Source organism: Halyomorpha halys, unplaced genomic scaffold (genome assembly GCF_000696795.3).
Source record: "Halyomorpha halys isolate HHAL.00 unplaced genomic scaffold, Hhal_1.1 Scaffold1437.1, whole genome shotgun sequence".
Lineage (NCBI taxonomy): Eukaryota > Metazoa > Arthropoda > Insecta > Hemiptera > Pentatomidae > Halyomorpha > Halyomorpha halys.
This window is the reverse complement of record NW_027108996.1, coordinates 206,925-224,677: the sequence shown is the minus strand read 5'-3', so window position 1 is coordinate 224,677 and position 17,753 is coordinate 206,925. Positions and strand designations below refer to the sequence as shown.

The window sequence follows — 17,753 nt, the reverse complement described above, 5'->3', positions numbered from 1 at the left end:
AAAGGAAAGCTTGTCCCTACATGGTAAGAGAATCTTAAAAATGACTGGTTCTGATCTCTCAGATTGGCCGTGACTAGTTCTAGGTTAACACAATATACTATGGTAGAGAAAACATTAATAGCAATGATTAATAAAAAAAAAAAATACTTTTTATCACTTACTCACCTGGATAATATCTAAGATCTGTTTTATGCGATAATTCTAGAATTCCCGAAAGATCTAAATTTGGTTCTACATTAATAATAACTTCGACTCTTTTATTATCATCGATAGATTTCACCTAAAATAAAATAAAATAGGACAATTATTTCAGCACATTAGGGTTTATTTTTCTTTTTAATTTTATATCTATAAATAAATGAAATATGTAAAAATCTAATAGCTGAATTTTCATTTTATAAACAGAAAATTTCAAGAAATTAAGAAAAAAACTTCAATTGACATTGAATTAGGCCTGAATATATACTACAAAACCCTAATGATTTCTTTAATGAATGATCAACTAATTATAGAGTTTATAAATCTTGACTGATTCAATTCATTAATATATTAATAATTAAAAAAAATATTTACTTTTCCAAACATCCCGTAGTTCAACAAGTCCATTAGAAATACTTGTTTTCCAATTGGAAATATTTCATTTAAATCCTTCATTTGTTCCAGTTCCTCATCATTGTCAATTAATGTGAAATTATTTAGGTCCAGATAAGTCTGATAAGGAAATGGATAATGGGTTTCGCTCCACTGTAAACAAAAGAATATGACATCAAAATTGTAATAAGTTAAAATATGTTTTAGTTAATGTTTAATAAGTATTATACGGTAGAACTCCTGTAAACTGGCCATGTATCAACCGGCAATAAAGACTTAGCGAACCCGAAGGTTCGATACCGATACCACTAATAGTTCTTTACATATTTCTATCCAATGACACCTCTCCAAACCCAAATCTACTATATCAGACTTAATGCAATCCTCCCATCTACGTTTTCGTCTACCCCTCGGTTCAGAGTTTATTAACATATTAGCGATCCGTTTGTTACTAAGCCCCACAGCCTTACACAATCATCTCATCGCCGCAATGTTATAATCTAAATTATATTAAATCAACCGGCATAGCAAAAAAAAAAATAAAGAAAAGGGATAGATGTCATAAAAAAATGAAAATATTTTTCATTTCAAATTTTGTAATTGTTGAAAAACAATTTTGCTCTCATTGTTAATTTGTACATTTCATATTTTTTTTGTTTATAAATCCACAATAAGAACTGTACATAAAACAGTGCAATTATACATTTCTATTAATGCTATCTAGATAGCAACCCAATAATATATATAGTGAACTACAAATATTCTACCATTTGTGGGTGGTTTGAAAAATGTCTAGGTCGTGTACGACCTAAACGATGAACTTAACCATGGAAGAAAACCTTCACCAAACAGTTAAAGAAATTGCAGCACAACTAAATACAGGTGTAGTAACAGTTTCTTGACACTGAAACACCAGTGTAAACTAAAAACAATAGATCTATCTATCCAGTATCTCATGAACTTAATGAGTGGCAGCATTACAAGCCTTTTCTCAAAGGACAATCCCGTGAGATGGAAAGTGAGATTGTACATGACAACAGGCATCAGTTAGGTCAGAAGTTAAATATTGAAAAAAAAAAAACCAGGACTCATGCCAAAACCAAATTAGCATCCAAAAAAAGTATAGGTCTGTATGGTGGTCAATGGCAGGAATAATTAATTTCTCCGTTTTACCCATATGTAAAACTATCACATACACATCATCCTGCAGTGAAATTGATATAATGCATAAAAAATAACCTACCTGCATTGGTTAATCGGAAGGGACTTATACTCTTACACGACAATGCCACACCTTATGCTCTTACATGACAATGCCACACCTTATGACTAAACAAGCTGTGCCACCAAGTCCTTCCACACCCACCTTATTTACCAGACTTAACTCCAACAGATTTTCATCTGTCAAGAAATTTTTAGGGTTGAAAAGATGATAACGTGTTGAGAAAAATGTATAGGAAATGAAGGTCGATATTTTGATTTCATCAAGTTGTATCACTAAATAACGTTTTCTGTGAAAACTGAATTTCATATAAAAGAACAAAATAGGTGGTTAACTTCCTAGCCTTAGTCGATGAGTATTAATTAAATGAAAGTGACTTAGGCATTGAATTCCCCCCTCCATATTCAATTATAACAGCTTCTATTAGTGAAATTATTATTCCATTAGTGGTTATACATATAATTCCTAGATGGCAGAGGTAAAGGTAATTGTTTACCTCAGCTCCCTCGAAATGGCGGAAGTCCATTTTTTCGAGAAGAGAGTGTACTGGCGGTTCCAAGCGGAGCCAACTATGGACGACACGGTAGGTTACGAAATTAAACACCCTTCAAGAGGGAAAATTTCTGTCCCTGCACATTTACTCCTTTCTCTTTAGCTTATAATACACCACAATTTTCGGCAGCAGTTGCTATTACTTCTTCTGACTTATAATATTTATTATACATTAGAGGAACTAAATTATAATAATTAGGCTCTGTAACCTGAAAATAGATCAGAAGCATTTATTTTATATGGTATTTTTTTAATAAACAAAGAAAATTATTTAATCATTAATCTGAATATAATAATAAGGGTCTCTTAAGCTGTAAATTAATACATAAACAAACATTTTTTATAACAAAATCGTGAAATACTTTTTTTTTAAATCTTTTTATTTATGCCCGCACCTGTAAAATAAATGATAATAACACATACTTTTTTTGTTTCTACATTTTCATCCTTTTTTTTATTCATTATGTTCCCGTTATTTATCCATATATCTAAATACAATTTTATACTTTAAACCCAATACATATTCCCTTTATATTTTCCCTCTATAACAAATATAAAATATAATATTATGAGAAGATTGTTGACCCTATATAATATATATGAGGAGAAGATGGTTAGGGGTGCACTAACATGCTATTTGTTTAGTTAATATAACAGTCAGGCAGTCCGCTGATTGTCAATTTTGTATTTGACAGGTGCTTGCATAAATAAAAAGATTTAAAAAAAAAGTATCTCACGATTTTGTTATAAAAAGTTTTTGTTATTGTTATTAATTTACAGCTCAAGAGACCCTTATTATTATATTCAGATTAACCATTAAACAATTTTCTTTTCTTATTAAAAAAATACCATATAAAATAAATGCTTCTGCTATGCTAAGGTTACAGAGCCTAATTATTATAATTTAGTTCCTTTAACGTATAATAAATATTTATAAGTCAGAAGAAGTAATAGCAACTGCTGCCGAAAATTGTGGTGTATTATAAGCTAAGGAGAAAGGAGTAAATTAGGTAGTAAAGGAGGTTAATTTCGTAACCTACCCTAAGTCGTCCATAGTCAGCTCGGTTCAGGACCGCCAGTACACTCTTGTCTCGAAAAAATGGACTTCCGCCATTTTGGGAGAGCTGAGGTAAACAATTACCGAGGAAAATATTTTCCTTAAAAAATAATTTTCTTAAATAGCATACAATACTATCCCAATTGAAGCATAGTATAGAGTAAGGTAGTAAGAAATAACTTAGACCTAGGCCATTAAATTATTTTTAAAACTAAAACAAACATAATTTAATGAATACTTGCCATGTAAGTCCTTTTTCCCTGAGTCTGAGAAGAATCATTTTCATCAAACTGTACTCTAATATCTACAACTGTTTTAACGTAAATAATGATATCCACTTTTCCTAAATCTATTCCCAAGTTCAACAAATATCTAGAAAATAGAATACGAAAAATTATCAAATAATTTCAGTTCTGTGTTACTTCAAATATCTAGAACTATCAAATATCAACAAATATCTAGAAAATAGAATACGAAAAATTATCAAATAATTTCAGTTCTGTGTTACTTTTATTAATAAATAAAATAGCATAGACTATTAAAGATAATATACCTTTGTTGAAGGTCAGCAGCATCCAGTTTATGTCGGTTTTTATCATCATATTTAAAAGGGGGTTTATTATGTTCAATTCTAAACTGACATTGTTCTGAAGAAATAGCAGTGGCCCTGCAATAATATTCTTGTTAGGTAAAAAGCATTAATCTCCATGCTGGCATGTTTATTTTATTATATAATTTAAATAAAACTTATTTTAATCAATATTAAAATGAGCCTCAAATTTTCAAGAAATTGTATCCTTTATTACTTTAATTTATCTTCTATAAAGTAATCTTTCTAATTGAAACCCTATAAGTAATACAATTGTAACAGATGAAATGACAAATTGTCAGGACAAGATTGAAAAAACAAGCATGGAATGATTGATTAGATTGGATGATTGATAGATAGAACATAGATGTAATAATTTGTATTAATTAATATATGCTACACAGTTTCACTTGCATTAAATCTGCCTTTTTTACTTAATTAACATACTTACTTTCACTTACCTATATACTTGGAATATGCAGTAAGGGAAAGTATCGCGATCGCGCAAAATGAGATTTTGAATTCGAGTGTTGGATGGAAATGCATGCTTTGTGGTCACCTTAGTCCAAAAAAAACCTAGTCTCACAAAATGGGTGTGTCAAGTGCCACTTTTTGAAATCAGTTTTTCACATTTTTTTCAAATCTCTCCAAAATAGCTTTGACAGTTTTGATTAAACTCGCCATGTCAATGTATATTTAGATGATTTTTAATATCAGCTAGGGCTTATCATCATTGAGATAGTCTGTTAGGGCTCTTATCATCATTGAGATAGTCTGTTAGGGCATAAATAACAAATTTTGAAAAAATTTCCCCTTAAGTACCTTTATTTTATTAGTGAAAGCGGTGTGATGAAAGCACCATCATTTTTATGCAAATTACCAACTTAAGAATTGAAGTTAATTGTCACTCGTTTCAGAGCAGATATTACTAAATTATTCACAGTGACAATCCTTTCCCGTACTAATTTTCCAAATGAGCCTCCACAACTTGAAGCAACTTGCCAGGTAGAGAAAGAAGGCCAGAGATGCAATAGTTTTGGTACAAAAACAACATAATGGAATTTTTTAAATACTAAATACCTCTTCAATTTATGGATACCTATGAGTACCTGGGAACAATAATTAGCAAAGATGGGAAAGTAAATCAAAAGGTACTAAATAGAGTGGAAAAAGTGAATGGAGGATACATCTAAATACACTCCAAAGTCATGGAAATGAAGGATATCAATTACTTCTTTTTAAAACAGTACTCCTACCAGTTTTACTCTGTGGGTAGGAGAGTTGGACTCTACATCATTACCCAATTAAAGTGACGGCATCGGAGATGATGTTCCTGAGAAGGATATAGTGGAAAACCCGAAAGAAACATATTCTTAATAAAAGAATCTGAGAGGATGCTCTCTGGCAGAAATGAGGAAAATTTGGAATGATTGGGACATGTGGAGAAAATGAAACGAGGCTAAACCTCAACACCTTGAAGCGTAGAGAAAGAGGAAGAAGGCCAAGGATTATTAGTACAAAAATAAAACAATGGAATTTTTTTTAAAAACTAAACAGTGAAGACGTCATATAATAACCAGAAAATTCAATATTTTCAATCAAACTATAAAAATTCGCCAAAAATGTATGACGTATCATGAAGGAAGGTGACCCGAACCATGTTAAGCACTGTCCTAGCTTCCACTAGCTACGATCATTCTAGGTTCTTTAGAATCTTTACAGTTCTTCCAATTTTTTTCAAGAATGTTTACATTCCTAAGATTTTTTTTTATTAATGAATTCATTCAATTAATTAATTGTGAAGTATATAAATCTATTTACTTATGTGCTCTTATATTTAACACACTTCCAATAAAAGCTTTTTCTGTTTTTCACAAGCTTTTTCACTTCCAAAGTTTTTTTTTTTCCATTGTTTTATATTATTTCATTCAGATTGTCTAAATGTTTATAGAAAATGTGGTGATATTCAATAACTCTCTAGAGTCCTTATTAATTCATTTACAAAACATTCATGTATCAGCTGATTGCATAGATTCAGTGGTAGACAGGGGTGATCACAGTAGTCTTCGTGGTTAAAACACAGCTATTTAAAGTTTTTTGGCTAAATATTACACTTTATACATTATATGGTTCATATTTAAATTAAAATAAAAGAATAAAAAAATTGAGCATTTAAGTGGTTTTCCAGAGGAGCCCCACAGTGAAAGTGTTAATACACCAAAAAGTGCAGCTAGAAAAATGTAAAATTATGCATAAATATTAAATATAGAAATATTAAATTACTAAAAAGATTAATTACTCACTTTCCTTTCTGAATATGTGGCCAACCAACATATATGATTTTGTTGCGCAGTTTTTCAGCCATCGAATACAATATTTCTTCACTTTCAAATTCTATCCGGTCTATTTTTAAAATCATGTTTTCTCCTCTACTAGGATGCTCAAAAACTTTAACCTTCGCCAATTTTAATTCTACCTAAAATAAAATAAAAAAATGAATCGGTTAGTAGTTACAATGAAAAATTTCAAGAAATTAAAAAACGCAGATCATATTTATATACAAAGCAAATGATTAAGCCGAAATTGTATCACACCTCACTTAAATGCTTAAAATTAAAAGCTCCTTATTTATTAATTATTTATAATAATAAGTCACATGAGGAAAGATTTTCTGTTCAATCTTGAAAAGTATTAATCATAATGTCTATTAAATAGGAACCATTCATTAATTTGTTTATAAATTATGAATTTGGCTTCATGTTCTATTAAAGTAAAATAATTATAGATCTTTTTACCTTAAAAGAAATACCTCTCAGTTGAGGGAATCCATAGCGTGCTCCTGAGAGAGCTCCGGGAAGGATACCTTTTACAACTTTCCTCGGATCGATGGCAATATCTGATCTTGAAAGAGTGGTCACTTGAGCATGATTATTTTCAATTGGTGGAAAGTGTTCAGGAGCTTCACAACGGCCTGTGTAAATTAAAATGGATAGGATTACTTACAAAAAAAGAATTAAAAAAAATGTACTTTATTTTTTTTAGTCACAAGTGTTAGTAAAAAAATGTATACTTCTTTTTTTCCCTTCTTATTACTGAAGATCAAATACAACAGACAGTCAAGTCAGGAAATTTATTTACTGATATTTACAACTGTATTTACATAAAAATACATCCAGTACATTCGATGTAAGATCATAATGGTTTGATACAGGCATAAAGAGAAACTACCCATTGGTAGGTTGAGTGGTATCGATGCCATCTTCTTTTCAGGTGCCTTGGAGTATTGTCAGGAATGCAAGAGGAAGCAAGGTTGACCCCAACTAGTGAGTGTGGGCAGTTAGGGAGTTTATATTGGAAGAATTGGTATCTGTCTAGTAAGTCCTGCAATAGTCGGAATCAAAGTCTTCTGTGAGGATTCCAAGTTAGTTGTTTTTCCAGATGTAGTCCAAGGTAATGGATTTGTTCGACAGGAGTAAGAGCACCAATACTAAAGGAACTGTAGGATAGTTGGTAGGTTTATGATGGAGGGTAAAGATGATTCGATGGGATAACTCAAGGAAATAAAATAATTTATTTTTGTCAAAACTAGTTTACCTAAATTATCAGAAGTGTATTCATAAACTTCCATAGGCTGTACAGAATTTCTCCTATTCTCATCTTCTGTTAAGTCTTTATAGTAAGGTTGCATGGCATCTAGAAGGCTTTTCTACAAATATAAATAAGATAGAAATTTCAGTTTCTCAAGCAGCTAAAAGAACACATTACTTCAAGTTTATTCACACTATAAACAATTCTAACAAGTTCAATATTTAGCCTAATTTTTCTATTCTTGTGGGAAGATTTGTAATAAATAGACAGAAAAATAATAGAATTTATGGTAGAATATAATTATATTTTATTGAAGTCACCATTACCTCTTCAATAAATGGAATTAAAACCACTGCTTCCCAATCATTCATCTTGTCATTTAAATCAGTTTCAAAATCAGGAGGATAGAACTGTATTATAGGTGAATCAGGGGAAGCCATGAGATCCTGGAAGGGTCCAGGCACAATATTTTTGCTGCAAAAACAAAGATAACAAGATAATTAATTATCAAAAATTGCCAAAATAAGTATGAAGGCCGACTGAAAAATAATACAAACATGCTAGTAGAACACGAATTAAAATAAGGAGAAAGATAGAACAAAAAGTACATTTCTTAAACTTCAAAATGAGATTATTTTTCAACCATCATAGTCACCATTAAGGCTAACCCATTTTTCCCAACTTGGAACAAGTTTTAACATTCAAAAAACATTCAGTTACTGAAAAATGCTTTTAACTTTACTTGAATCGAGGACTCGACAGTTCCTTTCACATCATCAAGGTGTTATAATTACCCTTGAAGTCTCTTTTTAGAAGAGAAAATAAATAAAAATCATAAGATACAAGATCGAGGGAGTAACAGCTGCTAACTGAAGCAGTTCAGACTTCAAGCTTTGTAAAGCCTTTGAAGTTGCGTACGAAATATGTATATCAGCATTGTCATGTGGCAGGATTATAGCCACACACTCAGCATATAGGTGTCCTAGAATCAAATCATCAATGAGCTTGCGATATTTATCATCTGTAGCAGTGATTGAACATACAGCATATGTTTCATCAACAATCTTTTCCTGGCTAGCAACCATGAAATGTTGCTATTAGTGGATTTGGTTATTCCATAGATAGACAATGTCACCAGGAAAAGATATGATATCCATAAATCAAAAGTTCTGATAATCAGGGAATGTAGTTTTCCAATTATAGACATAAGATCAAAAAGCAAAAAACTGGCAGCTTGTAAGAGTTTGCAAAGACACCATACCATGAAAGTCAAGTCCTAACCCACAGAATAACTTCTTTTTTTTTTTAATAAATTTGTGTGGGTAGCAGAAAACATTACCAGTGTAGACTTTACATGTTCATCCCAAGAAGACTATATTGGATAAAATAGGTTTTTAGATAAATTATTGTCTCACAAAAATCCACTTATACTATCCATTCATTCCCAAAATTATATTGAAAATATATGTGAAAATTTGTTTAATTGAATCAATCGCTTGCTAATATAAAAGATTCCCTTGATATATCTTCTGTTTTATTAACTAAATCATTATTCACATCTGAATCCACATGTTGGGAAGCCATCCCAACAATCCAAAAATAGACTAAATGAAGTAAGAAGAGCCCCCTTAAAATATTTGACAATATGTATTTACATTACATTACAACCAACAGATCCTGACTTAAATACAAGGACTACCTGAAAAATGTCTATCATTCCAATCTATCAGTTTTCAACACTCATGGGCAGTTTGTGTGATTGAATTTTGGCCGGGAGTTTAGAACTTACAAAATTCTAGTTGCTGCACATCACTCCAAACTATTCACCCAAGATTTCACACTCATGGTCATTCCATGTTCTATTTGGAGTGGAGTCTTCATCATTGCATACCTTAGTATGATCTCAGAATACAACAAAGAAATTTAACAGGCCAGAAAGCGCTTGCGCATGGAATTTATCAACTGTTCTACACATAATGTTAAGTAAAGTTCAAATGATCGTATGTCTGAATTCTTCATTAATACTCTCTTACTGTTTGAAAGCTCAAAATTAATATCATGAGATTATTATCATTCACGAACTTCAATTGACAGAAACATTTCAAACTAAATACAAAATAATAATATAATGTAGCTGCCTTGAATAATAATGAACTAAACCAAAACTGAAATATTTTACCTTGCAGAAGGTAAGACAGCAAGAAGTTGTTGGAATGGTTGAAACGGAGCTGACAAATCAAATTTAAAATCAAAATCAGTGAATCCTTTTATATCTGATACGTATGGCGCGTAGTGATGAGGATAAAACCAAGACCAAGATGGGCATCCTGTATAATAATAGAACAAGTTCCACTGGATTGCTCGAACGTAGCATTCAGCTTGGCTCATCAAAACCTCACTATGACAAAAACAAATAATTACAATCTTAATAATTAGGGGTGCTTCATCAAATCAACTAACTTTAAACAAATTTTTAATGAGAAAAAAAAGAAGAAAAGAAATGCAATTAAGACAAATAAAATACCTGTCTACATTCTCATAGTTTAATTTTTCCATATAAAATCGAGCCTTATGATGCCTGAACTCATCCTGTATTAGTTGTTCATCGTCAGAACTATCAAAAGCCATATCATCTTCACCTTCGAACTAATTTGTATAAAGAGCAAAGAATTTATTTAGAACTGTGTATATAGTAAATGTATCATATTTTCAGAGAAACCATTTCTATTCATTACCATTTTATTAGAATCTTCCACCAGGCGCATTAACTCATCATCAAATTTAGATATGGCTTCCTAAAATTGAAATAAATAAATAAAAATTTAAATTTTAAAATAAATAATTTAAATTTATTGGTTACAAAATCATTGTTATTTTACTGTGACAAAAAATAAAATAAAATGATGTTAAATTAATAAATATCCTCAGACTAAGTTTAGAAAAAAGTCAGAAAAATTTAATTGAAATAACAACCTTTTGTACTAAATTCCATACGACAAAGTATTTTGATGATCAGACCAGACCGGAGAAATCAGGGGCTCAGTCCACCCAACCAGAGAGGGTGATGTGTAAAGTGGTTATCCAGATCACATGTGGGCGGATAGACAGGAGAGATGATGAAAAACTCCATAATCTAATTGGATTGATCTGTCAATTACTATGGGAACAGGTTCTCTACCAACTTTTACTCGCTACCTGGTTACTCTGGTCTGGTCTGATCATCTAAAGGTATCTAAACATAGACATCTGTACTTCAATTATTATAATATATGACATTCCCTCAACTAAGGCATTTCTAAGAGTTTTAGCTTAGCCATTAAAAGAAAAAGTACAACCTTGCAGTTATGGCCACTGTATGAGAAGGTAAAGAATAATGTATATATATATAGGTATATATATTTACGTATGAGTTCACATAATATAGATATTGTTTATGAGTGGAATTGTTGCATTGTACACAATACGAGTATAACAGCTTATGCTAGGAACTTGGACTAAGTCCCCCAGTCAGTCGGCTGTTACCACAATACAGAGTAAACCTTTTTATTTTATGGTTGCTGCATTATTCCTTAAGCCCAGTGAGACATACTGGCAGTACAGTACACAAACCATATTACTACACATCGCTCAGAGACCTATAACCAATGACACAGAAATCCCAAGTTTGAGTCTCAATACAAGAAACTATTTTTTTTAAATTTAAGTGTTGCCTAATAAGTTGGAATAAGGTCAGAGATACATTTTTTTTTTTTTAATATTAATAATTAATTTGAATTTTTTTTAATTTAACATGTTTATATTTATTATTGATACTTTTTCAGTAATGTCAAATTTTTATAACATATTACTTTTTTTTAATTTTTTTAAATAGTGGATTTTAAAAAGTATTTTATATTAATATTTGTTTTTATCATTTAATTAAGAAGTGATCTTATATTATTTTTTTTGTTTATGAAGAAATATATCTGTTTTGTTTGATATTATGCTGCTATTTGGAGTTTTCTTTATTCAAACATTTATCCTTTAATATTTATCGATAACTTTTCTCTTAATATTGGCTAGCAGTTATGGAAAATTCATTTTGAATCCCCACTGCTGTCACACTTGTCAAATAAAGATACAGTAAATATTTCCTAACTTATTCATGGTCACTGTTGTGTATTCATAACATTAACATGAATTTATTTTTTACTTCAATAAAGTTAAATATTTTTATTTTTAATTATAACAGCCATTTATTAAAGTTGGTTGATGGTAAAAATAATTTTGAATAAATGTTATTTGTATTTTTCAATACAAAAAACATAGTTAAGTTGTTTGTTTATCAACAGCAATTATTAGTAAGATTCAAATTTTATTTTCAAAAAATAAAGAGTGGCTGTCATTAAGTAATTAAAATTCCTTCTATGCAAAATAGTTTTGTTTCATGAAAATCAAATGCTGTTTTTACAAAAGCTGGTTTACTATAATGTGTAAGCACAACATTGATGGCCATTATGAAAACAATGCCAATGCTTGTTTCTATTTTTAAAACATTCCTCTGCAAAGTCAACACTAAGTTCTATTGATTAATTAAATTTTAATCTGTTAGGAAAAAATTGTACTTCTGAAAAAAATAAAATTTGTATCATGTTTCTATTATCAAGTATTTATTCTACAAATATTTTATTTACTTGCATGATTTATATGACAATGGAGTTACAAACTATCAAATAATAATTCAGACAGAATAATGGTGGTGGCCTCAGTTCATAAATTTGATAGTGCTGTTATAAATTCATAATATAGCCAATGAAAACAAGATGCCAATGCACGATTTTAAGAGACATTTTATAATATGACATATATCCTTAAAAATTCCAAAAGATAAAACAATTGGTTTTTAGAACAGAATTATAATTCTGACTGGAAAATATAAGAACTGATAGATACCACAGAGATATAAATTTATTAATTAACGAATAAATTTATTTATAAAAAATATAAAGATACTTACATCAGTTTCATCAGAAAGAAGCTTCTTTCCAGACTTACTTTCTAAATATTTAATGTCAGCTTGTATATCCCTAAAATTATCTAATTCTATTTCAGCTAGTTTTGTTAAATATTTTTCGAACCTTTCTAAATTTAAAGTCCCATAATCATTTATGTAACCTAAAAATAAACAAAATAATTTTAAAATGGTTGATAAAAAAAAAAAGGAAAGAATATTTTTTTAAACTTAGTACTCAGAAAAAACATTTATAAAAATAAATAATAAAATGAGGCAAGAAATGCAAATATTGATCACTGTACTCACCTCCCAAAGTAGGAAGAATTTCCATGTAAGCTTGATACAACTTATGAAGAGCATTATTGGCAATGTGAAATTTGGGGAGATTGGGAATGAAATCGTTACCGACTAAAAAACCCATCAATACCTGTAAATATAACATAAGCTAGAAATATAATCACATAAACAATTCTAACGCAAACAAAGTTCCAAAGTATATACATAATGTATCTAAGAGAAAGGGAGATTAAAATTTGGAAATTATATTTATAATGAAGAGCAGAATAATTAAAAGCAAAGTTTTCTTAAAATGAGTATCAAATATTTTTATTTTAATCTTCCCAGCGATCATATATAAATTGTCATCAATGAATTGGCCGATACTATAATATACTTTAAGAAGTTATGCAAATGTTTAAGATCTTGAAATATTAAACAAAAAAAATATTTATTTCTATAGATAGAGAATTCACAATAACATAATTGATATAAATATACCCAATCATCAATGATGCGCTCGATATCATATTCAAATGACAATTTATCTTTTAAAGATCGGAATTCCAAATCTAAATATCCTCGCATCATGGATAAATGTAATAAAAAAAATTTGGTTTCTTCCACATTTTTAGGCTTTTTCGCAGTTCTTGAAAATTTAACCTGAAAAAAATAAATAAATAATAATAATAAAGAAAGTGAAAATAATATTGATTATAAAAATCAGAAATATATTTTTTAATGAATTATAAATCCTTCTTTGAGCTGATAATAGATTGGTGACATTCATGAATAATGCTACATCAGTGATTATTTAAGAGCAGTTTGATCTAAGTTCATTAAGAATGTTGCATTCAATCACCGTCATCTCAACAGAATCTAAAACTTGTCACAAACAAAATTGATTGTGACTTGCAAAGGAAATTTGATGTAAAATATAACATGGAGGAAACTGATGATAATCAGCATAAGATTTTTCTTATTGATAAAGAAGTGTGTTCATCATAATGCAGTTATCACAAAAAACTACATAAAGTTCTGGCTGTCACATTAGTAAAACTAAAACAATCAATAAATGGTTGAATTTCGTTCAATTTTTTTTCTAGATATATTCATGAATTTTGAAAAAGTGGACATAAGTGATCTATAATTTTGTAATTTTAACAAGGTTTGATCTTGACATTATCCAAAAAAGAGTGCATTAATAGTTTCAGTTAAGCTTCATTCAACTAAAAATGTTCATAATATGTGGATACTTAAAGACAAAAAAAAAAAAACTTGATCAAGCAATTCAATACGATTTATATACTTTTGCTAAAAATAATTTATATTTATCTTCATACATAAAATGTGAAAAATTTTACAGTTAAAATTCTGTTAAATCCTTTTATTTTATACACCCATACTGGATCTAAAATTAAAAGATCTCGCAAATATTATAGGCAATTTTATTATACACTGATATATGAAAAGATGGTTTGGAGTGCAGTCAGAGAATAACACAAATATATGTGATATAACACGTATTTATTTATTAACTTATTAGTGTTATTCTATGACTGTAAAAATATTTTTAACCACTACGCTTAAATTGATCAGAATCAGGAATTAATAGAATTTTAAATAATAAAATGAGCTCCATTCAAAGAATATGAAGAAAACATAATTTCTTAAAAAAAAAAAAAGGTATTATAAAAGATAATCATGGAATAATAAATAATAAAGTAGGCTCTAAATTAACCACAATACCTCTTCTCTTAAGAGAGAAAAATGCGGTTCATGAGTACATAGTCCTAACATAATGAGATCAGCATCCAAGCCGTGAAGACAATGCCTGGTATTGGGATCCCAATCGCTTTGAGATCGTAAGTATCTAATATAATCCATTATCTTGTGCTCTCCTTCACCTGGAACCTAATTAAAAAGACATTATTAAGTAGTGTTGAGCAAAAAGTAACTGCAATTACTAACTAAAGTAAAATGTAATTGCGATTACTTTAGTTCAACTCGTACTGGTAATTTTGGACCATTATTACAACTAGAGTGGAACATCAAGTAGTTGAAATTACCAAAAAAATTGTAGTTTAATTCCCATAATTTAAAATTTCAGTAATAAGAAAGTAATTGTAATTGTGTTAACTAACTAAAGTAAAATGTAATCGCGATTACTTTAGATCAATTAGTATTGGTATTTTGGACCATTATTACAATTAGAGTGGAACATAAAGTAGTTGAAATTACTAATAAAAGTTTTAATTTAATTCCCGTAATTTAAAATTACAGTAATTGAAAAGGAATTGTAATTGTGATTACTTTTAGCCCAACTCTGTTACTAAACAAGTGTAGTTTAAAATAATAAATAAGATGATGTACCATATGTGAATTAGATGGTCGGAGTTGCGATTAAGAAATATATTTAAGGCTATTCTAAATCTTACACCATTTTGTTAATTTAATTAATTTTAATTTAGTAATTAATTTAATTATAAAACTAATCAAATTAAGTTAATCAATATTGTTTTGTTGTTTTTTATGAACTCTTAGTGGTAAAATAAATGACTGAAAATCTAGTGCAAAAAGGGAATCACACAACTTTCACTTACGAGCCTACTTTGAGTTGAAATTAATCCTTGCTCATATCAGAACAGATATTTCTAAATTAATTACTGTGGCTATACTTTCAAATTTCAGGCTCATGATCATGTACCCACACGCCATATTAGAATATCAATTCAGAACTTTAAACATTTAATTTGTTTCCATAATTTATTTTATTAAAGTTTCTAACATCTCATTCTAATAGAAACAATTGTCCAAAAGAGTATACATTTACAGGGAATATTTTAAGTTTTTCAAACTATAAAAACCTACATATTTTTAAAAAAGTTAATCTTAAAAAATATATATAAATAAATAAATATAAAAAACTTACGTTATGGCCTGATAAAATAATTTTTGGTTTTTGCCAAGTTGCATCAGTTGAAATCTTGTGCTTGATAAAATATTGTAGCTGCTTGTGCAGTTTATCCATAAAAACAGTTCCAGGAGTAATACAATTAGAGTCAAATCTGTCAGTGTCAGGTAGGGTTTCACCCTTATCAACAGCTCTTTTAAGGGCTAACTCAGCATCTTTTGCAGTCCTAAACCTATGTAGTAAATAACAAGTTAATAAAAAAGCGATATCAGTGGTTTCGAAGTACTACTCCAAAATGGGGGTTGAGCATGGTTCCACTTATTAACAATACTTGCTCAAGAGAAGTAAAATCCCAATGCATACTTTTCTGTTGAATTCAGGATCAAAATTTGCATAAATATTGTTCACTATATGACGTCAGCTTAAAATTAACATCAATGGGTGACCATTTTCTTATTTTGTATAAGGAAATTTACATGTTGGAGTAGAACTTGGGAACTAGTACAGTACTGTTTTGGCAAAATAACATATTTACAAATATATAGCATAAAAATAAATGAATTAAGTATTCAGGATAAGCTGTTGCTATGAACATCCATCTTGAGATTTAAGTTCATATAGCAGAAATAAAACTAGAGGGATAAAAGGGCCATATTAACTAATATAAATTTAACACTCTATAAGTTAACATAACACACTAAGAGAGATTAAGATTAAAGTTTTTAAATAATTTAAATCCAGTAAAGATTGATAGCACAAATCAACTATCAAATGGATCAAAATGAAAGTTAATCTTTGATAATTTACTTAAACATTATGAAATAAACAACCAATTCTTCAGTGATTAACTAAAAGTTATTAATCAGAAATTGTAAATACATTAATTTCGATCTTATCATTACTGGGTAAATAACATAAACTTTACTTAATTAATAAACTTAAAAGAATTAGAGGATAAGAGAATCTTATATAAATATATTGAAACATACCTTCGACTCCTCTGCTGATTCATTTTAGCTCTTGGAGCAACACCATCAATAGCAATAAAAAACAGTTTCTTCGGTTGAATTAGCCTAAACAAAACCTATGGACAAAAACCCAGAATGAATAACTTAACTAAACAGAAGACATTTGAAAAATTCATAAATATTTACCTCAAGGTAGTAAAATATATCCTTAAAAATTTCTTCTTCACTGATTCTGAAATGAACACTGTCATCAGGATGAGAACAGTTGTGGATGATTCCATTAGCATCAATGTAAAAATTGTCAAATTCTGGGATCTAAAAAAATCCAAACATAAATTTTCTTATCTTACAATATATAATTAAAATTTAGTTTAATTACCTCATATTCTTTCACAACTTCACACAGGCATGGGTAACGTTCACTAATAAACCTGAAGAACTTTGGTACACCCATTTTCACTGTTTGTTCTCAATTCAATGCCTAAAAATGATAGTCAAACGCAAAATAAGTTTTGTGAAGGCAATAAAAAAAATACAGGAGCATTGAGTGGGAAACAGGCTTAGTACCTTTTTCAAAACATAAAGCCTCTTCAAAACAATATCCCTATCAGTGTTGCATTGAGTTCTTTAGCTTGACACGAGGGAACTTGGCCAGATATTCGCTGAATCGTCATTTAATTCAATTCCATGTATAAGTGTACATTATACAACACGGAAAACACAAATTAATATTAAAATATACCTTTATCAACCACTGCAATATCATAAAAATGAGAAAGTGTCGTATCTCCCCTTCCTCCTTTTTGGAATTTCCTTTATATGATTCATTATTTAAAAAATCTTTATAAGATGTAAATAATTTATTTATAAACAGAAGCTTTTAAAAGCAACAGTTTCACTTTGAGAATACAACGCTTTTTCATGTCCACCTAATACAAAAAAAAATTTATTATATAAAAATCAATTTTTTTTTCAATTTAACGTATTTTGATAAGCATCGAAA

General features: G+C 29.3%; 1 protein-coding gene across 1 annotated transcript in view; it reads right to left on the bottom strand.

Moving 5' to 3' along the window:
- pcm (pacman) overlaps positions 1–17,753 on the bottom strand; it is a 52,985-nt gene extending 35,232 nt beyond the window's left edge. Inside the window, exons 1-21 of the mRNA XM_067047241.1 lie at positions 17,493–17,753; positions 17,318–17,412; positions 17,130–17,231; positions 16,937–17,065; positions 16,772–16,866; positions 15,801–16,014; positions 14,618–14,782; positions 13,370–13,531; positions 12,899–13,019; positions 12,596–12,753; positions 10,335–10,394; positions 10,124–10,245; positions 9,779–9,997; positions 7,926–8,073; positions 7,606–7,717; positions 6,807–6,982; positions 6,315–6,487; positions 3,976–4,089; positions 3,665–3,794; positions 574–744; positions 166–280 (exon numbers count right to left, since the gene is read on the bottom strand). Coding sequence (XP_066903342.1) covers positions 166–280; positions 574–744; positions 3,665–3,794; positions 3,976–4,089; positions 6,315–6,487; positions 6,807–6,982; positions 7,606–7,717; positions 7,926–8,073; positions 9,779–9,997; positions 10,124–10,245; positions 10,335–10,394; positions 12,596–12,753; positions 12,899–13,019; positions 13,370–13,531; positions 14,618–14,782; positions 15,801–16,014; positions 16,772–16,866; positions 16,937–17,065; positions 17,130–17,204 — 2,659 coding nt within the window. The 5' untranslated portion in view covers positions 17,205–17,231; positions 17,318–17,412; positions 17,493–17,753. The remainder of the gene's footprint in view (positions 1–165; positions 281–573; positions 745–3,664; positions 3,795–3,975; positions 4,090–6,314; positions 6,488–6,806; positions 6,983–7,605; positions 7,718–7,925; positions 8,074–9,778; positions 9,998–10,123; positions 10,246–10,334; positions 10,395–12,595; positions 12,754–12,898; positions 13,020–13,369; positions 13,532–14,617; positions 14,783–15,800; positions 16,015–16,771; positions 16,867–16,936; positions 17,066–17,129; positions 17,232–17,317; positions 17,413–17,492) is intronic.